Here is a 24648-nt window from a genome sequence, read left to right as displayed (position 1 = left end):
CACACACTCACACACACACACACACACACACACACACACACACACACACACACACACACACACACACACACACACACACACACACACACACACACACACACACACACACACACACACACACACACACACATACACAAATAATGACATTAATCACGTTTTTACACACACATATATATATATATATATATATATATATATATATATATATATATATATATAGTCTTTACATGTCTAAACGTTACATGTTTTTGCATCAAGGCACATCAGGAAAGTTTCTAATGATTTCTAACAATATAATTTCTAATTTTTTTTTTTTTTTAAACTCAATTGAGCTTTAGAAATAACCAAACATATTTAGTGACTAAAGTGCTTATTTTGTTCACTAGAACAGAAATAACATGAAAAAATACATTTATTTAAATTCATTTGTAAATCAAATGTCTTTATAAATAAATACATTTTAATACATTTAATATAAATTAAATTAATACAGTTCTGTCTGAAGGAGTCAATAAGACATTAATAAATTAATAAATCATTATTAATATGATCAAATTAAAAGCCCTGACTCTTGCTTATGGATCTTCCACAAGCTCAGCACCCGCATACTTCGACTCACTCCTATGAGTCTACACGCCCACCAGAAGCCTTCGCTCAGCTAATGAGCCTGTGGTACCATCACAGAGAGGCATGAAATCCCTCTGCAGAACTTTTTCATTCATTGTTCCTAGTTGGTGGAACGATCTTCCGTCCTCCATATGCACAACAGAATCACTCGCTTCATTCAAAAGACTCATCTCTTCCATGAGCACTTAATGGTATTTTTAAAAAATCCCTCTAAACTCTTCCTCCTCTATTTTTCATTTTCTTCTTCCCTTTTCTGGTTTTTGCTACTCTGAGGCACAATGTGGGAAGTCAGTTAAGGATACATTTATACTTCAAATCTAAACAAATGAAGGTGTCTTAGGTAGGCTAGATGGGATGTTATGTAAACTTACCTTTGTACACTATTTAGACAGCTTTCAGATTTTTCTGATTTCATTTAAATACACCTACGGTATGCACCCTTTTTTTAGATTACATTGAATCCTCAGAAGGAATATTGAATATTGTTGGATGAAAATGTCCTATTCTTAAAAATAACTTACAGCTTTTATGTGTGAACTTCATCCGTCATGTGCAAGTCCCACTGTTTTCGAACGGTGCAGAATGGTGATTGGTGGTAATGGTAGCTATGAATGTGACTTTTTGTGCTTGTGCTGGTTTTGGACGGAGCTTGTTACAGGCTGTCTGTGGGTGGGTTGCGCAGACCCTCGCGAGGCTGTCGGTTGGTCACAGGGTCCAGACCATGACTAATCCAAACCCCACCAGGCTGACCAGATGGGGCCTTCAGATTGCCTAAAAACAAGAGCAGGCCAACATTTCAGAGGAGGCGACAACAAACGCAGAACGACGACAATGGTGTTGTTACGTAATTTTGGTCATTTTTATCTGTGTTTATGGAAAATGTAAATATTACAAGAGAAAAATATAGTCTCTCAAAAATATCCTTTTATAGCAAACAAATGTACCAAATAAACATCAGCCCTGGTGGATCCCTTCAGAGAGCGAGCGCATTTGAATGAGAGTGAGAATCCGTGTTGCCAGATTCTGTTTTCCAGAACATTCACAGGAGCCTCAGAGGGTCGGAGAGTGGAGATTAAATTAGAGCCTAAGTGGGGACAGCTGCCTGCTAAAACCAAGGACATTTAGGTCCGTTCCTGAGGGTGAAACGTCCAGCAGGCTGTCCAAAACAGCTCCAGCATGAGGATCCTTGCGCTGGTACCTACTGGGGTTAAATTGGGTACATCAAAATAAAAATTACTACAGCCAGATGGGTTTTGGCACTAGAGGAACAATATACGGGTTGCGCTAAATCGAACAAATCTGTATAAAATTGTGTGCGCTTGTGTGGAATCACACTTCTAAGTGTCTGTGTGTCTTTTGCAGATACCAATGCATGTTTTAATGAGCACACAGTCTGTTTCTGATTTGTGGAGTAAAAAAAGAACAGCATTTCAAATCTCTGTTCTAAAAGAAACCAGTGTTTTTAGTCATTTCTGTCATCTTTCTCTTGCTGCCATGGATCATTAACATCTCTAATACACTGCTAAAGACTCAAAAATCATGTACAAGAGCATGTATGAATTCTGGAAGCAGAAAAAACATGCACTTTAAAGGGAGAGTTCACCCAAAAATTAAAATTAGCCCATGATTTTCTCACCCTGAAGTCATGTATATGTTTTGAAGTAAACATAAAAACCATAAAAGTGCATGTATTCATCATAACTGCTCCACATGGCTCTGTATTTGTAAGAAATATATCCATATTTAAAACTTTACAAACTGTAATTTCTAACTTCCGCTAGCTGTCATACGCACGTTCACGAGAAACCGGCGTTCCAGCAGATGACGTAGGACTCAGGCGTGGTGTACGTTCTGGTGACAAACGTGGAAACACAGATGATGCAAAACAAAACTTGGTTCTCTGGTGAATTACCATATTCTCACAGGAGCATGCCACGTCATCTGCAGGAACGCCAGTAGTGAACGTGTGCATGACAGATATTTTACTTTATAACATGTCTAATATGAATATATTTCTTACACAAGCATATTGCTTCGCTTCAGAAGGCCTTTATTAAACCTCCAAGTTGTGTGGACCTCTTTTATGACAGATACATGCACTTTTATGGACTTCAAAACAGAAAATAAAGCTTTGAAGAGCCAGGACATTTTTTAATACAACTCCGATTGAATTCGTCTTAAAGAAGAAAGTCATACACCTGATGGCTTGAGGGTGAGTAAATAATGGGCTAATTTTCATTTTTGGGTGAAATCCCTTTAACTTCTGAGATGCTTTCTCTCAGGCTAAGAGTGAAGACAAAACAGGCAGATTTCCAAAACAATATTTGTTATAGTGCTTCTCATTGCATCAGGGCAGATGATCAGACAAGCCTGAAGAGGCCACTGATGGCAAATGATGAAATGACATGCAAAAAAGCAGCTGGGACCATGCTAATGCATAACATTTCCATAACATTCCAGCAACATTCAGGTAACAATGACTATAAGAGAGCAGATAATGCGGTAAGCATCAAGGCTGTGTCCAGCATTTTTGTATGAAGATACTTATAACCAAGCAAATATTTAGCTATTCTGTGCTTATTATTTTTATTTTCTTTATGACAAAATGGATCTTTAAATTAATTTAAATGGGGACAAAAACACACTCTGGTCTCATGAGGACCCAAATATGGCACTAGCATCGCAACATTCAGGGTTGCTTCGCAAGCAGATGCCAGACGGTTTAGGAAGAAGCCCAGAGTGAGATGTGCCAGAAGAACCTAATCTGGACTGGGCAACAACACCAAGGGACTGCAGGAGACTGTAAAGGACAACGGCGGTCCAATGTGTGCCTCCACAGGGCCAAAAGAGAGGGTACGACCCATTTAACCCATGCCAAAGATTTTACCCGTGCCAAATCACTTTATAGCACATATTCCTACCAGATCAGATTTAAGCAATCATGTTGAGATGGAGTCAGAGATGCAGACAGGGTGAGGTTGCTTTGAGAGGGTTCATACGGATGGACATACTTGGCACGATTCCGACATAAATCACAGTCACATCAAGATTTCTGGCACGATCTAGCCTAACCACTGACACACACACACACACTTCCCCCATCCGCTCACACTAGTCCCTGGACTATAGCATTGGCTAGGTACAAGAGTGAAATTAAAATCACTTAACAGTGTGGATCAGCGGCACTGAGCAGATCATTTCTCCATGCAAATCACAGGGGGAAATCAAGTCTTTGTTTTCAAGCATGGCACAAGTTCATATTTTACATCAAAGGCATATTTTGTTTTGGCTTGTATGCAGTTGCATGTAACAGTAATTCTAATGAGAAAAGGGAAATGAAAACTTTAGAACTATTGATCCCCCAATGAAGTTCTTCTGTGAAAGATCTTGATACAAATCTATTTTAATAAATATAAATTACACAAACAACCAATATTATATTATATAAAATACATAATTTAACATTATATTTAAATGTTTATAATATAAACATTTAAATGGCGGCTGTCATAAAAAAATTGCCAGATTTATTCATAAATGCAATAAATATTGAATATTACAAAATTATAATGAATGTGATATGGGGCATATATATACACATTATAATTTATATATATATATATATATATATATATATATATATATATATATATATATATATATATATATATATATATATATATATATATATATATATATATATATATATATATATATATATATTTACACCTAAAGGATTATTAGGATTAGGATTACCTGTTCTATTTTTCATAAATGCAATTATCTAATCAACCAATCGCATGGCAGTTGCTTCAATGCATTTAGGGGTGTGGTCCTGGTCAAGACAATCTCCTGAACTCCAAACTAAATGTCAGAATGAGAAAGAAAGGTGATTTAAGCAATTTTGAGCGTGGCATTGTTATTGGTGCCAGACGGGCCGGTCTGAGTATTTCACAATCTGCTCAGTTACTGGGATTTTCATGCACAACCATTTCTAGGATTTACAAAGAATTGTGTGAAAAGGGAAAAACATCCAGTACGCGCCGAAAATGCCTTGTTGACGCTAGAGGTCAGAAGAGAATGGGCCGACTGTTTCAAGCTGATAGAAGAGCAACTTTGACTGAAATAACCATTCGTTACAACCGAGGTATGCAGCAAAGCATTTGTGAAGCTACAACACGCACAACTTTAAGGCAGATGGGCTACAACAGCAGAAGACCCCACCAGGTACCCCTCATCTCCTCATTTCCTGCAAATAGGAAAAAGAGGCTACACTTTGCACAAGCTCACCAAAATTGGACAGTTGAAGACTGGAAAAAGGTTGCCTTGTCTGATTAGTCTCGATTTCTGTTGAGATATTCAGATGGTAGACGTAAACAGAATGAGAACATGGATCCATCATGCCTTTTAACCACTGTGCAGAATGGTGGTATAATGGTTTGGGGGATGTTTTCTTGGCACACTTTAGGCCCCTTAGTGCCAATTGGGCATTGTTTAAATGCCTAGGCCTACCTGAGCATTGTTTCTGACCATGTCCATCCATTTATGACCACCATGTACCCATCCTCTGATGGCTACTTCCAACAGGATAATGCACCATGTCGAAAGCTTGAAGCATTTCAAATTGGTTTATTGAACATGACAATGAGTTCACTGTACTAAAATGGCCCCACAGTCACCAGATCTCAACCCAATAGAGCATCTTTCATATATAGTGGAAAGGTGTACACCATATATATATATATATATATATATACACACACAGCAAGTAAAATATATACATTTTTACTAGCTGACTACCGAGTTTATGGACACGATGGATATGATTTTTCTGAGGTAAATGTGACGACATGCCATTGTTTACAAGCTGTTTTACAGATGTCTTTCCACTGTTGAAACAGATTGAGCGATTCCATATGACATGATACCCTACAGATTTCGGTAAACTGTAATCTATCTTTGAACACACTTTCAGATCTCATTCATGTTTATTTCGCGCTAACTGGTAGGCTATTAGTATTGCATCAGATCGATTTCACGCCACAGCGCCAAAACTGTATTTTTTTACATTTCGTAATCAAATGGACGTAATTTGAAAACTGAGACTTTGTTTCATATATGAATAGTAACAAAGCACAAAGATTATTTCGATTTAATGGCTGGGAGGCGCCTACAAGTCTACTCATTCATCTGAAAACAGGATGACTAATCGATTCCTATGAATTGATATCGTTTGTAAAGATGAGAATTTATTTAAATCTATTATATTATATTATATTATATTATATTATATTATATTATATTATATTATATTATATTATATTATATTATATTATATTATATTTGCCGTTAAAATAATTCTGTAGGCTACAAAATCTTGAGAAAATCTTTTAAAAGCAGCACTGTGTGTGTAATTTTCAAACGCCCTCTAGCGGTTGAAGTTACTTGCGGAGGAATATATTGTTAATCACGTTATATTATTGGTTCTGCGCTGATTGTTTGAGGCATGCCTGCCCATGAGTAGCCTGTAGTGATGGGAAGTTCGGTTCTTTTCCGCGAACCGGTTCTTTCGGACAGTTCGTTTCAGTGATCCGGTTCAAAAAACCGGATCACCGGTTCTTTTACGTCTTTACGTAATGACGTCATTTCTATCATCCCGGCGGATGAAAATACATTCAAACACATCCATATAAAGTATTTGTAATCAAAACTTAGTATAGTAATAATTATAATTGACATCATCATCATCTTGGAAACATTTTTTCATTTATGTTTTGCAACAGCTCTAAATACAGTTCACCAAATCGAACTGAATCGATTGTTACAACATCTACTTCAAGATATTAGTTTTATTTCTAGTTTGAGAGACTGTCACTGTCACTGTCGTACAAACACTGATGTTTTACACGGATTAAATAAACATACATTGACATAATAGGCCTACTTACACAAATCCTCAGTGTTCACCCGGGCTCATGTATTATCAGCATCAGCTGTCCCAGTCCGAGAGAAACAGTTCAGTTACGACGCTCTCACGCATGCTCAGTATCTCAGCTCACCGGTTCTCAGAATCGAACATGTCTGAAAGATCGAACGTGTCCGATAGAAACGGTTCTCGATTCTGTACCGGTGATCAGTTGCAACCGGTCGATCTGACTCGAGAACCGCTGTATCAGTGTGTGTGTGTGTGTGTGTGTGTGTGTGTGTGTGCTGAGCACAGGGTGCTGAGCTGCGAACTGCTGCAAGCTGAATATCAAACCTACTGTTTTGATTACATGTATTTTAAAATCTTTATCGACTTAGAAATTAAATAAGATAAAAGCTGTTCCTGAAAATATCATGCATTATTGATAAAACAAAAAATGTTTAATTTGACCGTTTTACAATCTATTGTTTCCAAAACTTTAAAATAATACAGTGACAGCTTTGTTATAATGTTTCCAAACGTGATTAGTTTTAAATACACTTAAACTGCATTTCGTTCCTCTGAACAAATAACACGCATGCGCAGCTCATCGGCTCATCGGTTCTCAGTATCGAACGTGTCCGATAGAAACGGTTTTGATTCTGTACTGCTGATCCGAGGATCCGACAACCGGTACGTTCGGTTACACGCGCATGCTCAGTATCAGCTGCTCGTGAGTTCATCAGATCTCTCAGCAAAACATGCCTCACTTCAGCTAACGATTGGAGTTACAGCATCTACTTCAAGATATTCGTTTTATTTCTAGTTTGAGAGACTGTCACTGATGGCAGAAAGTTAATATCTACAGTATTTGTGGGATCAGCCCTGATTTGAGACGCGAACCGTTTAGAACGATTCAGTTCGATTTGGTGAACTGGTTCGACCGGTTCACTATAAAGATCCGGTTAAAAAGAACGATTCGTTCGCGAACCGGACATCACTAGTAGCCTGCAGGTGATCTCCCTGGAAAATAAGATGTCAGCACACCTTCCACCTCATCTGGCACGCACAAGACCTTATTCACAGAATGAAAGCGAGACCGTGAGGGATATCATCTCCTCGGTAGGTTTTTAGATTGCTCTAATGACGAAAAAAAAAACGTAAAATATCTTTCCAAGAAATTTCAGTAGGCAAAAAGATCACGACAACATGAGCTGTGGAAAATTATAAGTGAAGCAGCTTTATACAGTGGGTGCAGTTGAAAACACGTAGCCGGAATGCCTTGTCTTTATTTACGGATATGAAGGAAACACTAGCGACAGAAGTAGGCAATGCACTTCCCACAAAATCCGTCCCCACAGCTTTAAAATCAAATATGATACAAAGCCTACCTTAGTTGAGGTAAGGTTCCAAAAATACAGATCGGAATATGGATTAGCCTATATTTTATTTATTATAGGCTTAACTACATTTTAAATATGTTATAAGATATGATATTATTTGTTTAATTAGTGTGTAGGCAGTTACAAGATTTTTTTTGTATTTTGTAACATGTAGCCTATCTAGTTTATTTAGCCTATAGAAATTGAATAATTCACGAAAAAATACACAATTTTAAGCAACAGTTCCTTCTGCACACAGCCGTCCTTCTCCTCTGAGAAATTGATGTTATTCATTTTTAAAAACTGAATTATGAATTATGCATATGCCATACTGTCAAACCATTAACACTGTGACTGTCGTACACACGGGTATCTTTGTGTGTCAACTCTTTGATTATTTTTGAAATATTTTATCATATTTAATTACTTTATAAAAAAAAGAGAGGGATTATCTTTGATTAGAAATGAATTTTTATTGATGGTAATATTTTGTCTTTCCTTATCAAATCCATGTACTCAAGATTATCTTCGAGCAGGCCCATCAACAGACAGGCGTCTAGAGCTCTCAAAAGACCATCTTTAGCAGAGCTACTGATCTTAGTACTGTGTGTGTGTGTGTGTGTGTGTGTGTGTGTGTGTGTGTGTGTGTGTGTGTGTGTGTGTGTGCCACTTGACGTGTGAACATCCATGCCTTCATTCGCTGCCTGTTCCTGGCATCACGCTGTCCTTAAAAGCTGATAATGTGCTAATGAAATCACTGGCAGACAGCTCTTGTCAGCCGAATGTTCCACATGAGAAGGGGCCAGTCCTCCACTGTGAGTCTGCAGGGTATAAAGCAGGTCTGTCAGGGGAGCGTGTGTCTGGCCCAGCCATTGCTTTGTGTTGTTGTTGTTTTGGTTTTTGCTCTTTTATAATGTTACAGATCCTTTCGACCAGTCCTTCTCAGAGTGTGCGTGCTGAATTTTTTATGCGGGATGGGCCTGCCTGCCTTCCTTTCTGCTGCACAATGATTTATTGCCCAAAAAGACCAGAGAACTAATTAACAGAGTAATTAATTAATATGAATTTGCATATTTGCATTTGCAATTAGTGCAGTCAAGTGATTAGTCTGAAATGGGGAAGTTTGACTCATCAGATGTTGGTGTGTGTGCTGAACCGGAAAGCTCGTCACCAGCTGAGGCATTTTTGGAGGGGGACAGAAGGGACTTTGTGTGTGTGTGTGTGTGTGTGTGTGCTCACATCCATGGGTACACGCCAATCATGCGTGACTTAGCCATCGCTGTCAGCAAACTGCATCTGTATGCTGTGTTCATTATTTTTGTTGTGCTGATAAGTGCAGATCAACCTGGCCGTCCCAATGAAAAACACAGTAGCCTCGATGATCACTCATGACTTAAACCCTGCAGCAGGGATTGTGTCTGATAGGTGGCTTGCTGTTAACAGGACCAGTGAAATCTGTCACATTAAGGTTAAAGTGTTTAAAGAGCCAATTAATCTTACACCGGAACAGAGAGGTGTTGTGTGTGATTTTTCTTTTTTTTTTTTCTTTTTTTGTGGCGTTAGGCTTTTTGTGTTATCCATCTGAGGGGGATAAATGCACATGGGGGACATTTAAAGAGCTTCTGATTTGAATTATAAATGTGTGTGTGCATGTGAATGAGAATAGCATGAGTATAGGCCAGGCACAGGTTCAATAGCAGCAGGAGCTTAATGTGTCAGGTCTTAATGTGGGAGGAGCCAAAGCGCTGGACACACAGCCAGATCCCAGAGAGGGCCAGACCCTGTGTGTGTGTGTGTGCGTGTGCGTGTGCGTGTGCGTGTGCGTGTGCGTGTGCGTGCGTGCGTGCGTGTGTGTGTGTGTGTGTGTGACCTGGTAATCCCTACATTATGGGGACAAAAAGATGGCAATATCCGAAATCCTTGTCCTTGTGGGGACATTTTCAGGTCCCCATGAGTAAAACATCTTATAAATCACACAGAAGGAGTTTTTTTGAGAAAGTAAAAATGCAGAATGTTTCCTGTGATGGGTAGGTTTAGGGGCAGGGGCAGTGTAAGGGGATAGGATGTACAGTTTGTACAGTATGAAATCCATTACGCCTATGGAAAGTCCCCATAAAACATGGAAACACGACATGTGTGTGTGTTTGTGTGTGTGTGTGTGTGTGTGTGCGCATGGCTGAATCTGGCAATAAACCTGTCAAGAACATGCTTAGGTCGCATATGACGAATCAAATTAATCATAAAAATAAGAATATATATTTTTGATAATGGAAATTATTACTATACGTTATTAAAGAAACGGAAATTGTTATTCATTATTTTATTGACAAGCACATTTTCCACACTGAAAATTATTATAGAAAATGATAGTATTAATATATATATTTGAGTACACACCATGTGTGTATATATATTTATATTTTAAACACAAAATATGTCTTATTTCAAATAAATACTGTTCTTTGGGACTTTGAACAAATAATTCTGAAAATTAGTACAAAGGTTTCACTGCTGTTTTAACATTGATAATAATAATAATACTAATATTAACAATAAATGTTTCTTGAGCTACAAATCAGCATATTAGAATGATTTTTGAAGGATAATGTGACACTTAAGACTGTGTGTGGAGAAAAATTGTATTTTAAAATATGTTCAAATAGAAAACAGTTATTTTAAATTGTATTAATATTTCACAAATTCAATATTACAGTTTTACTTTATTTTGATCAAATAAATGTGTATATTTTTAAATATAATTTTAACTGTTGAGTGATTGCAGTTGGCTTGTATGCAGTTGCATGTAACAGTAATTCTAATGAGAAAAGGGAAATGAAAACTTTAGAACTATTGATCCCCCAATGAAGTTCTTCTGTGAAAGATCTTGATACAAATCTATTTCAATAAATATAAATTACACAAACAACCAATATTATATTATATAAAAATACATAATTTAACATTATATTTAAATGTTTATAATATAAACATTTAAATGGCGGCTGTCATAAAAAAATTGCCAGATTTATTCATAAATGCAATAAATATTGAATATTACAAAATTATAATGAATGTGATATGGGGCATGTATATATATATACATTATAATTTATATATATATATATATATATATATATATATATATATATATATATATATATATATATATATATATATACTGTGGTGTAAAGTATGTATAAATCATAGTTAATTAGATTTTTTTTTTTTACTTTACTTTAAATAAGTGTAAAGTATGTATAAATCACATATAAATACAGTACATATTATGGTATTACCATATTAGAATAATGAAAATGTCAACAACAAAAAAACCTTTAGTTGCATTGCATAATTTGAGGTGGAAACATCACAATATCACAATCCAAAAATTATAATAAAATAATGCTCCTAAAACAGTCGACATTTTCTTTATGCACTGTATATCTTCTTGGAGTGAAATGTGACCTGGATCTGTTTTTGTTAGATTCGTTCATGAGTGGTGTGAATGTGGATGACTGTTTGTGTGTGAGTGAAGTGGGGAGGGATAGTGTGAGTGTGTGTGCGAGCGAGCGAGAGTGTAAACAAACAAAAAAAACAAGATTCATGTTATGTAGAAGAAATAAGAAAGAAAAAACTGTTAAAAATCTCAGAATCCCTGTTGACTGTTTATTGAGTGTGAGAGTGAATTTATCTAAACTTATTTATTGGATGTATTTGGTAAAGGCATCATGCTTTAATCATACTCAGGTGAACGTCGCTGCAGAACAAGGCCTGTGCGATGACAGACAGTAGGATCAGTAATTTAGCAAACGCCCTTGAAGAGACTGACCAAGCAAACCAGAGCCATCAATCATCCAGTTCGTGCTGTCATTCACCAGCATTTCTTTTCTGCTGATATAAATCAGAAACTGTTTTTGTCTCTATTTAGATTTGGACCAATCATAGGTGTGTTTGCATGAAAATCTAATCACAATTTCTTTATTTCTAACAGACTCTAAGCCTAAGAAATGTCATTCCCTGAGCACTCCTATTTATCCCTCAGATTTGAATGGTGGATGCTGGTATTCGGTCCTTGTTTGAGGCTGCTTTGTGGTTTTGCAGTGGTACGCAGCTCGAGGCACACGCCAGATGATCAGGGGAGGAATACAGGTCCCCCGGGACCTGTCACGTGACCAACCCATGCCACGTGACGTCAGCGGCAGATGGCATGGGTACCAGCTCTGGCAGTTGGCATCAGTGTCATTTCTCCTAGCGCGAGACAAGGAGAGCAGTGGGGAGGTGAGAAAAACGCACGGGCTGTTCACCTGCTAAAACACCACGCGGAAAAAGTTCAAAATAGGAAAAATGAAAATCTGACACCATCATAATCCAGGTAAGCAGGGGAGTTCGAGGGTAAGGATCGGCATCCGTGCTGAATGACTGTCTGCCATTGTAACCAGATTTCTTTCCGTAAATGCACTGCATCTGATGCGATATCACATGAATGCGTTTAAGTTTATATATGTTATTCCTGTTGAATGGTCGCAGCTGTGTTTGTGTTATATCAATCTACATTGATTTGTTTGGAGGATCAATATCTCTCATATGGAATCATTATTTATATATCAGTGCATTATTGAGCACCTGGTATGTTTTTAAATCGCTGCTGATTGATTCAGAAGATTTATTATATATATTCTCATCCCTAGTAAGAGCACAATGCTGACTCTTCCGTTTGAGGATCCTGTCATAATGGACACTCAATTCGGGGCGAACTTTCCACGGGACTGCGTGGGTGAAATGAAGGTCAATAAACAAGAGCCGTTTATAAAGGAGGAGACGCTCTCCCACGCAATGGAGGATGAGGATTCGGAGAAAGATGAGGACGAAAGGGCGGACGGACAGGACGAGAACGGTCTGCCTCGGAGGAGAGGGCCTCGGAAAAAGAAAATGACCAAAGCTAGGGTGGACCGGGTCAAGATGAGGCGCATGGAGGCCAACACCAGGGAGAGGAACCGAATGCATGGTCTGAACAACGCCCTGGACAGCCTGCGCAAGGTGGTGCCCTGCTACTCCAAAACCCAGAAACTGTCGAAAATCGAAACCCTGCGCCTGGCTAAGAACTACATCTGGGCGCTTTCTGAGATCCTGAGCACTGGGAAGAGGCCTGACCTCTTGACCTTCGTTCAGACCCTGTGCAAAGGGCTCTCACAGCCAACCACCAACTTAGTGGCCGGATGTCTGCAGCTGAACGCCAGGAGCTTCATCACGGATCAGATCAACAGCGAGGCGTCTTTCTCTGGTAGGTCACCGTATGATTCGGTGTACACGACCTACCACAGCCCGGGCGTGGTGACGCCCTCGGGACCCTCCGCGGATGCCGTCAAACCCTTCAGGCCGTTCAACTACTGCAGCTCCTATGAGACTTTCTACGAAAGCGTCTCGCCGGAATGCGGAAGCCCTCAGTTTGACGGTCCCATAAGCCCTCCTATTAACTTTAACGGGATCTTTTCCCTCAAGCACGAAGAGCCGATCGAATACGGCAAGAGCTGCCACTACGGCACGCGCTATTGCGCGGTCCCGCCGCGCTCCTCCATCGGCCAGAGCGCGAGAGGCTCGTCGGATCTTCATTTCCCATATGACATTCATCTCCGCGGCCAGTTTTACCCTGTGCAAGACGAATTAAACACTTTTCATAATTAATGAGAGAAAGTCAAATGTAAGTGAAAAGGACTGAAAATGCAGGACTTTCAATCGCACATGTATTATTTATAAAGTCTGATTTGGGTTTTGGGGCATCGGATGTTTTATTATTTATCATTTTGGTTAAATGGAAAATGTGCTTAGAGTGTTCGTAAATGAAATCTTTTGTTTTTTTAACTGTTGGACAAAATGTGTGATCTGATGGGAAAACAATCCACCATTGTGTGCTTTACGCTGGTGGTGATATTTAAGTTTCACGTTTGTTTTCATTTTAATTTAATGGCCTGTATTAATGTATTGGCCTAGGCTATATTTAATGTATTGGCCTTTATTAATGTATTGGCCTAATTTATTGGCCTGTATGAATTAATATATCTAAAAATCTGTCAGTAAATCCTCTTGCTTCAAAAGGCATAAGTTCATTCAAAAATTTGCGATGAAAATTCAGTTAAATATGAGAGCAATAATTGCTAAGGGTGCTATGCAATATAGTCTATAATTCTCGATCTGGCCCTTTATAAATTTGTCTAAACAACGTTCACACAAAGTAGGCCTACTAAAATATAGGCTAGTGTTAATAAGACATAACATCATAATTTTGTAATACATAAATGATAAATGTGTTTACTCATTTGTGTTGAACAAGAACAATTTAGTGATGTTTTACAAAGGGCACTGTTAATATGTCGATAAATAAATTGAGTCAACCATTGCCTACTATTCGATAAGATCAGAAAGAGGCAATTATTAAATCAGTTTATTTAGAAGAAGATGATATATATAGGCTATATAAAATATATACATAGGCTATGGATATAATTCTGAAAACGAAATAATTATGGTAGGCTATATTATAAGGTTTTTTTTTCATTTCGATTTGTGTAATTTATCTTTGTAAATGTGGACAATCGAATCTTAATTTCCAAATAAATCGCATTTGTCTGTAGGCTACGCATAATGTTCAGAAGGATCACAATACACGATGATGTAATTATGCAACAGATTGTTTGACAGTTGTGTCTTTTTTCAAATGTAAAGTCGTCGATATATTGGTGACATTGCGGAACAATCACTGTAAGCAAATGCATTTGAAGCATGTAAAATCTCTAATGGAAAGGTCTGTGTGCTGTCTAGTGAACTCATGTCACGGGAAAACCTGCCTTAATATATTTGTCACGCATCGTTTATGCAATGTCATGGACGTCTACTGTGGTGGATTCGTGCATTCTTATTTTTCTCACCATTTTTCTTATTTTTTGGTGCAGAAATGACTGAATGGACTGGTCTTTGTACACTGTCAATCTGTTTTGTACAGTAAAATAAAGTTTAATTAAATACAGGTCTCTGTTGAAAACACTGTTGAATGAATAGCCTAGGCCACATGACAGCCTCTAAAATCAAATATAAATAATAAAAATAATATATATCCAAATAAAAATAAAAATCGAATAGACTTCTAAACCTCCTGTGTCGCAAGAAACAAGGGCTGATTACAAACGAAAACAATGTCGCATTTCGTTTTCGCAGTCATAAATCATAATAACAGGGGGAAATATTTAAAATTGGCTATGATAAAACAGGCTATAGGTATTAGAGTTTATTTAAGTATTAATTTAAAGTATAATAGGCCTGTCTGCTATCAATAGGAGGTCATAAAATATCTGAAAATTAGAGCACAAAGGAATTTCATTGATTATCGCCAAATCCACCTCGTGCATTAGTTTAATGCCGTCGCGACGCATAGTTCAAGGTTAATTGTAAAATGAGATGTTCTTGAGATGTGATTCAGGACTGGGTTTAGGGGAGTAAAGGTTGTCTGGGTTTGAGTCTCTCAGCATCGAGCTGGACGCGAGCCAAACAGCGACAGACTGCGGATCAGGATCCCGAAATCAGCTATTCCCCCGCGAATGTGCGCTGTCATCCCGGAGAAACCAGAATGACTGTATTCATAATACGCAATGTACAATGAAATGGGGTTTAAAGCCATACAGATCATACAAGATTGATAAATAATTTTACCCATCGGTCGTTAGGCTCGAACAGTTGAGCATGAGATCGATTCCCGAACGAGTGAACTGATCATATGAACGCAATATATCTTTGGATGAAATTTGTTGAGCCAAATGCATTATAGTCAGCAATATTTCTATGCCATTTAAGTTAGCTTTATAACCAGGGCTATAGATGGTAGCAGGGCCTAAGTGATCCCTTTTCACGCTTTTAACGAAAAATAGACATTAATCTGCGTTAATATTTAATTAACCATCACTTTGTTGTTAAACACCTAATGCTTTTGACAGGTGCAAAAATCCAACCTGCACATTCACCGATTGTGCGATGGGATTGTTGATTTGCTGTGGGGATGTTGAGGTGTCAGAAAAACCCCACAGTGGCGATATTTCACACAACTTCGAGAGAGGCAGAACATATGCTGCCCCAGAGACGAGGCTGTCAGGAACAAACAGCTGAAAAATGAACCGCAACACTTCTCTATGCGCTTCTATAGGGCCGGTGGAAAGTTCTCACCACGAGGCTTTCTTTTCTTTTAGATCGTTATTTATTCTTTTAGTTCAAAATATAATATGTGATCATTGCGTTATTTCAACCAGTGCTTTTATTATTACAAGTCATTTCAATATTTTAGTCCTAAGCAAATTAATAAAAAATATTTATTTCAGTTATGTGGCACTTTGGACGGTTCTTTTTTTCTTTATTTAACATAGTGGGACACACTATAGTTTTTAAAATGACAATCAGCTGTTCACTGAAACTAATTTCATAAGAATAAAGTTTAAAATATAAAATACATTTTAAAGTAAAAACAAAACCTTATGCTTTAATTTTTCAGTGGAATCTCAAAATGTAATTTATGAAACAAAACCATTTGTGAAACAGCAAAAATATGGTAACATATACAGTAATTAATATTAATATAGATGTAGATAATTTGCTCTTTGGTCAACCACATTTTGAACCAACTATGTATTTATCTAGGCTATGTATGTTTGTGGTCATGTTTTTCTATCCCAGTGGAGACTTCAACCTAAATGCACACTGATTAATGGGGACTCACCGTGGGGCCCTAAATTGAGGTCCCAATGAAGCAACAAGCTTATAAATCATCCAGAATAAGATTTTTGGAAAATGTAAAAATGCAAAAAGTTTTGTTATTGGTAGGTTTATAAAAACCATTACGCCGAGAGTGCTCACAAAGAGTAACGCCCTGGACAGCCTGTGCAAGGTGATGCCCAAACCAAGGAACTGTCGGAAATCGAAGCTCGAGTCTGGCCAAGAACTACATCTGGGTGCTTTCTGAGATCCTGAGCACTGGGAAGAGGCCTGACCTCTTGCTCTTTGTGTTCAGACCCTGTGCAAACGGCTCTCGCAGCCCACCACCAACTTTTATACAGTTGTATGCATACTTGTATCCAGAAGTTTGCAGCTGAAGACCAGGAGCTTCATCACGGATCAAATCAACAGCGAGGCATACACGTACCTACCACAGTCCGGGCATAACACACACACACACACACACACACACACACACACACACACACACACACACACACACACACACACACACACACACACACACACACACACACACACACACACACACACACACACACACACACATACACACACACACACACACACACACACACACACACACACACACACACACACACACACACACACACACACACACAGATAGAGATACATAAATAGATACATACACACATAATAGCACAGTGGCAAAAATTGCTCTGTAGAAATGTTGAGTATAGCCTATGTATGAATTTCATACATGTAATTTAAATGGTTAAAAAGAAATTTCACGTGTTGATTGTGTGGCATAGCATGTGGTACAGATGTATGTGGGTGGGTGTACGTGAGTGTACAAGTTTGTGGGTGTGTATGTGTTTGCGTGTGGATGGTTGAATGTAAATTACTATAACCACGTGCACGATCACTCATCATAGCCCTTGTCCACGTGTGATGCTTCATTCTGGGCTCTGGTGTCAACCATTATGTTCCAGATCCTATCATTGGAGGATGAGTCACACCAAATATCACCAAATACCATCTGTGCAGAGTGGTAAACCTGTGCTCAGATATTGAATGACCCATAGAATTAAAGGAACATGAAGCAATGTATTTCAATTAATAATAAAACGGCCCTTATATGTGACTAGAAATCAAGATATCATATTAATTTCAAATACTTCTATCACTGACAACAGTAGTCCGGCCAGGATATTGTCATTTAAAAGTTGTTGTTGCAGCCCTCAACTGATGTTGATGTTGACATGTTGTGTTTTGGCCTGAAGCTCCGCCCTTCACCATCTACAAGTCAGTAGTGTTTCTGCATCCGGGTTGCCAGCTCGGTTCGAGTTACCACAGCAGCAGCTACAAACGTTCCTGCAGGATCCTGCAGCCAATCTGGCAACCTCGAGTCAGGGGGAGGGGGAGAGGGGATACACCTGCAGTAGCAGTTTTGGCCACAATCTTACATTCACTTCCTTTAATCTGTCCAGGCTATATAGCTAGTATGCAAAATTTATTAAATCTAAAATCAAAATTCTTGGTATGATGGGCAAATAATAGCTGATGCTGCACTTCTCAAGTGTGCAAGATATTCTGATGCTATCAAGGCCATGGGAACTATAGTGACCACTAGGATTTTAAATGGCTCTTTTTAAAAAATAAAATAAAATATTTTGGTAAATTATGATTGTTAAATGTAACTTTTTATAATCTAGCAGCTGAAGCGGAACACTACAGGTTACATAAAAAAGAGTAATGTTGTTTTAGGCTACGCGAGTTGTGCATCGGCCATACTGTTCAGCGCGGATGAATCTGATGGTTTGAGGCTTACGTCACCGCTGTGACCATGGTTACAGATGAGATGACCGACAGTGCGAATATCTCTAACGACAAATATCTCCAAAAACGAAAGAAACTTGGATATAACTGGGGCGATAGACTAGGATGTAGCATCAAGTAATTATATAAGAATAAATATATAGATATCATGTATGCGGCGTATGCCCATGGACTGCACTACAAAAGTAGGTGGCGATATGCACACAGGATTCAAAAACTGTAGAAGTTGAATGGAAGAGACACAGAAGAAGACATATGTTGGGCAGGTAAGCTGCTTATGCTGGTGTATTTTTTTGTTTTGTTTGTTTTTTTACTTGAAAACAACTGCTTTTACGTTACAAATGTTTAGCAACGCTGGCATTAGTCAGAGGCCTACTATTGCTTTTCATATCAGATAAGGTTAAACTATGTGTATTAGCCTATAACTTGACTTGACTAATTTATAGTAAAATATAAAAATAAAAGAATAAATGAGGAACTGGTTTAGATTGGCATTGTTAACATAAACGTTGTTTTGAAGCTATAGTCAATTCACAGCAAATATGACAACATGAAAACTGTTGATTCGTTGTGATTACGGCTAGGGGTAACTAGGCCTACGAGTGCTTTCCGGACTGGAGGTGTTACTTCAACTGTTACTTCAGGTGTTACTATCTGTGTGTAGCTCCCTAGTTCAGTAGTAAGGGCACTGATCAGGACGTAAGTCAATGGGCTGATCCCTGATCAGTGCCCTTACTACTGAACTTGGGAGCTGATTGAGACGCACCCTGCAGCCGTGCTGTAGAACTGTTTTAACTGCAAAAACCCAATTGCTGGATTTATCCATTTTCAACCAACCTTGAGTTGTTTTTAACCCAGCGTTTTTTTTTTGTTTTTTTTTTTTTTTTTGTATAGTTCTGAATAAATATATCCTTTCTGAGGCTTACCATAGTGATTTATGGTAAGGTAAATACACGGGTTTTGTTTATTTCAAACTTGTAGCCTAGGCCTATATCCTTACACAAAAAAACCTGAATAAATTGTTTTCATGGTTATCATATTAAGTTAACAAACAAGTATTTAATTTAAAATTGCTTAATAAGTAGCAAACTTACTTTTTGCCCACTGTTTTATGAATACTGTGAATTCGGACAAATTACTCTTTTTACGTTTCCGTCTATATGAAGGAAAGTATGCATATTTAAAGGCAATCTATGTCTAACCACACCATCTGACAGCAAGAAGCACTGACAGCCTCATTGACATCCATTTAGTATCTTTAATCTACATACATATATAATATTAATAAAAAAAACACAATTTAAACATGAATGTTGTGTATTTAATGGTTTTAATTATTTGTTTTTCAAGTGCCCATTAATTGTACAGATCTTAAAACATGCAATGGACTAATAGTTAATATCGGGCTCATACATATTCTTTTGGTGCCATCAGCCAGCTTTGTCATGAATACAAAGATGGCAGATTTTAAATTGTGTACTTCCACGACAGCATACTGTTAAGATGAACGGGAATGCATAACAGATAGCGCTGTCTATGTAATATAGATGTTCTTGGTATAAATGTATTCATAATGCCCCTATAATAAAGTGCTGGAATTCGGACGCAGGCCACGTTTCTGGGATCATGCTAAACATGCAATACAGATGTCGATATCTCTGTCGGCGTGCTTCAGAGGGAGACTGTTTGATTATAGTTGTTGATGAAGGTTCACTCTGTAGCTCTCGGTAACTCACACCTGAGAGCCTCAGAGACAGTTTCTGGAATGAATTGCTTGTTAATAATAACGGTAATTAGGAATGAACAATGTAGAGCTGGTGCGATGTTGATTTATCTATCTGTGTGAAGCTCCTCTGACGGGTGGAGAAAGGGTGTTGTCATACGTTAGTCCCACTCCTGCTCTCTCTCTCTCTCTCTCCGTCTCGTTCCCAAAAAATCTCCACAAGTCCCGGGTCGCAGATGGTGTGGGACACAGAATTTTCCTAATAATCTTTCTATCTTTTCGTTTTTTTGCACGAGTACTGGTGGCTTAGGGATTTCTCATTTTAATTAGAGGGTTTAAGGAGATAAACCCCTTTGAAAACCATGTCCTGTGAGAGGAGGTGCAGGTGATCCTCCCCACAGAAGCAACCACATCATCAGCCAGCAACTCATTTGCATATTAGATTGGTGTCAGTTTGGCACCCGTCCTGGCTGAGACGAACGCCCCTATTTCTAGACTTGGCACGGATTGTGCGTATCCTGGCACGGAACGCGAATGTGTTTTCAGTATGAGGTTTACAGGGCACTTGATCTCTCTGTTATTATTCGGCCCTTACATTTGACCCACAAGCTTAACTTAAACTAATAGAGACTCGCAGGTCTGGATTGGGCGTTTTCTTAATCGCTTTGTGCAGGTACGATTAACTTTTACATTCAACCTGACCATCGATTCCATCTAAAGCTGATTTTCAGCTAGTTGGCAGAGAGCGTGACATCAAGAGGCCCTTGAGCTCATCAATCTAGTAGGTCATTAATGTGAATTTCAAAACCTAATATTAAAAATGAATGAACTATTCCCATTTGGACAAATTACATGAAGTTTGTCTGAAGTAGATGTTGGCTAATCACAGGCACATTTAGCAGCCATTAAACCCGAATGTTGGACAGTAAAGTCATTTGTATTCTGTGTTAAATGTAGACTAAAGGAAAGTTAATGACTATTTCTGATAAATGTCTTTGCCTGGATGTTCAGAGCATATTTTAGCATGAAAATCAGTTAAGTACCTCATTTTATATGAATTACTATGCTTTAGTAGGACTAAAATTCCTTGACATTAACACCCGCCAATAACCCGCCAAATGCGGGTGGAATTCAGCAGTGGCGTGTAACGCAGTCACACCACTTTGGCGGGTTGAATCTGATATATAATATATACATAAAATAGTGATAATAACTAAGTGCAATGTATTGTTGTCAAAAATATATATTTTTCTATACATATCATACTGAAATTTCTGAAATGCTTCCGATAGGCTGCTCGTTTTCCACAGAATAGATACACAATACCAGCTGCACTTTTTCTCTCTCTCATCTCTCCGAAAATGAGTTGACACACAAACCCGCCTCCCCCTATTGTTGGTGTTAAAGGGCCTGGGTGTTTGATTGTGTGTATTCCACATACTTTTAGATTTTGTGCTCGTATTCAAAGTGTGGACATATAAATCCGCCTCTCACACAAAATAATGTAAAATACACACAAAATAATGTAAAAATGCCGTGAGTAGTATTCACATAAACACATGTTACAGTGAAGGTAAACAGTAGAGGAAGAAAATGCATGTGTAACGGTATAATGGATCCATGCGTCAGGTCTTAAAGTGACAGCAGCCTAATAAACCTGCTGCCAAATTATAATATTAAAAATATCTATATTGCTGTTTTTCCCACGATGTTAAAATTGTGGCCAGTGAAAATGCTAAAGAGTGGCTAGTAAAAGTTAATGTCAAGCCCTGGGTTGAACACCTTAATTTCAGCCGATGTTTATTTCACAGAAATAAGTATTTCTTATAAATCTGTCCATAATGTTGTTATGTGACTTCTCTTATTCAGAGAATTATAAGACGATGTTAGATTAGTATCAACAACATAAAAGCTGTAGATCTTTTTCAAGGCTGAAAATAGGCCTACTATTAAAACTATTAGTCCTTAAACCAACTATCATATTGCATTAAATATTATGATTAATACAGATATTTTTCAATCATATTTCAATTCTTGTTTCAAAAAATATATATATAAAAAACTTGATGAAAAATTAATTTTATTAAATGTCAAAACAACAACAGATAGGTGACTGAGTAGAAAGAATGCATGCATGTGTGTGTACTGTATGTGTGATTGTGTTTCTTTGTAAAATGGCACAGACACAGACACAGACACAAGGACCAAATGGTCTCTTGGCACCAGATTCAGTGCCATAAATTATCACTGCAGTTAATGGTGAAGAAGATTTCAGGCGCAAAGCTCTCCCTTTCTCTTTCCACAAAGGCTACTGTGCAGTCCCACTTCTAGACACTGACCAAATTAAACCCAAAAATACTCACAGGCTTTCAGTCAATATAATTTTTAAATCCTAGATCAGTATTTTATTCCAATTTTCATTGGCTGCATAAAAATGTGTTTCTATTGTCCTAAATTGCTGAAATCGCCACAGAAAAAATAAATAAAAATTGTTACATCTAAAAACGAAATAAATCTGTGTTGAATGTGATGCAACAAAAAATAACACATCAATACATTTATTTCTATAGAGTTGTCCTCCAGTACTCGCGAAATTCATACATAAAACTAAACATAAAACGTGACCAGTTCTAGAATGGTCAAATGCTTTTGAGTTACATTTAAATCATAACATATGCCAAAAAGTCTGCGTAATTTCTTCAGTAGGACTACTTTTTGTGAGGTAAATTCTAGCTCAGATGTACCTCAGACAGTGTACTGGAGAACTGCTGTAATGAATGTTCAGACTATGTTTCACCAGAGTTCTTACAAATCTTCAACATAAATTATTAACCCAGCAAGCAATTGCCATCATTTCACTGTCTCGGGTAACTAGTCCAGCTATGAATAACCCACATCTAGCCAAAATAACCTGGAATTTGCCAAAATAACTTGTAAGATGTATGATATTCCATCATGTAAGAAACAAGACAAAGTTGGCAGTTATTACAAGGTGTTTGTTTTCATTTCTTTGACATGTTCATATTTTCTAGTCTAGATGGGCTATGATTACATGTTTAGTCATTTTTTACTGACAGCCTAAATTGTGCCTTGGTAAAATGAGAGGTTTTTTTTTTAGTTTTTTTTTTGCCTAGATGTCAGGACTGTGTTATTTAAATGCTATTAGACATCTTTTAAAACCAAACTTGCTTGCTGGGAAAGAACAAGACAAGGATCTGGGTAAAGTATTGAGTTTTAACTAAGTAATCGCTATTTTCATTTGTACAATCATGATATGCATTCCTAGATCAATCTTTTATCCCAACTTTTATTGGCTGCATAAAAATGTGTGTCCTCCTTTGCAGAAATCGCCATGGCAATTAATAAAAAATAAAAATCCATTAAATAACTTAAATAAATAACTTAAATAAAAAAACAAATAAGTTCACAATCTGTATTGAATGTGATGTAACAAAAATTAACACGGCAATACATTTATTTCTATTGAGTTGTCTTTGCGAAATGCAAACAAAACTAAACATAAAACGTGACCAGTTCAGTTCCTGAATTAATGATTTCTTCAATGAGCCGGTTCTTTTTAGTGAACTGAAACCATACAGCATGAGTATTGTGGGGCGATTAACCAAACAAATGACTCTTATAGGCTACGCAGATAAATTTTAGTGAATCAAAAATATACAGTGCAACCTGTTTTGTCGATCAGAGTTAAATCATTAAATAATAATTAGGATATTATTTTCCTATTATTAAATTAAATATGCATTTATTCGTATTATTATATCAAGCATAGGACATTTTATTTACAGCATACAATCATGTTATTGATCACGTGAGCAGGATGACAAAACTCGCTCCTCCACCGTGAATAAATAACCATCCGAACAAGTTTATCACATATTGGCATGCAAATTACATTTTACGGACGTCCACAAAGAAACAATTACTGTCCAAATAGGGCTTAAGATGCAAATAAGCAGTTTCGGCCAAATTACAAATTTAAATACCAAAGACGTAATAGGTGTTGTTATCATTCTTGAATGTCTGATACAGATATTAAAAGAGCCTTTAAACAGATTTTACATTTTCAGTTCTGTTAACTTACTTTTCTTATGTCCGATAAAAAATATTTAACATTTTGGTTGCGTACAGCTGTACTCCAGTCAGCATGACCGATACAAAAGGACATTTTGACCAACTCAAACAAACTTAACAAGAGTTTTTACACAAAATACGATGTAGTGTCATCACAATAGAAGTACATTGTTTTCAAGCATGAGTGATTCTAACACATTTCCTCTATCACCATGAAAGTGCACATTTCTCTTTGCCTTATTGTGCCATTTCGAGCCAGTGAAACGAAAACAGCTCCTTCGCCTCAGCGTAATGAAGTGAAGCATAGCTTTAAGCAAGGGTGCTTTCATTTCTGTTTTAACAAAACATTT

The 24648-nt window shown here is 37.5% G+C and overlaps 1 protein-coding gene across 1 annotated transcript; it reads left to right on the top strand.

Moving 5' to 3' along the window:
• Positions 1-11956: 11956 nt before the first annotated feature.
• neurod6a (neuronal differentiation 6a) lies at positions 11957-14935 on the top strand. The gene is made up of 2 exons (XM_067435395.1): positions 11957-12286; positions 12603-14935. Exon 2 carries the CDS (start codon positions 12613-12615, stop codon positions 13594-13596), a length of 984 nt encoding a protein of 327 aa, XP_067291496.1. The 5' UTR covers positions 11957-12286; positions 12603-12612; the 3' UTR covers positions 13597-14935.
• Positions 14936-24648: the final 9713 nt, after the last annotated feature.

Source organism: Pseudorasbora parva, chromosome 24 (assembly GCF_024679245.1).
Source record: "Pseudorasbora parva isolate DD20220531a chromosome 24, ASM2467924v1, whole genome shotgun sequence".
Classification (NCBI taxonomy): domain Eukaryota; kingdom Metazoa; phylum Chordata; class Actinopteri; order Cypriniformes; family Gobionidae; genus Pseudorasbora; species Pseudorasbora parva.
Note: the sequence above shows the minus strand (reverse complement) of the source record. Positions and strands in the feature narration are given on the sequence as shown.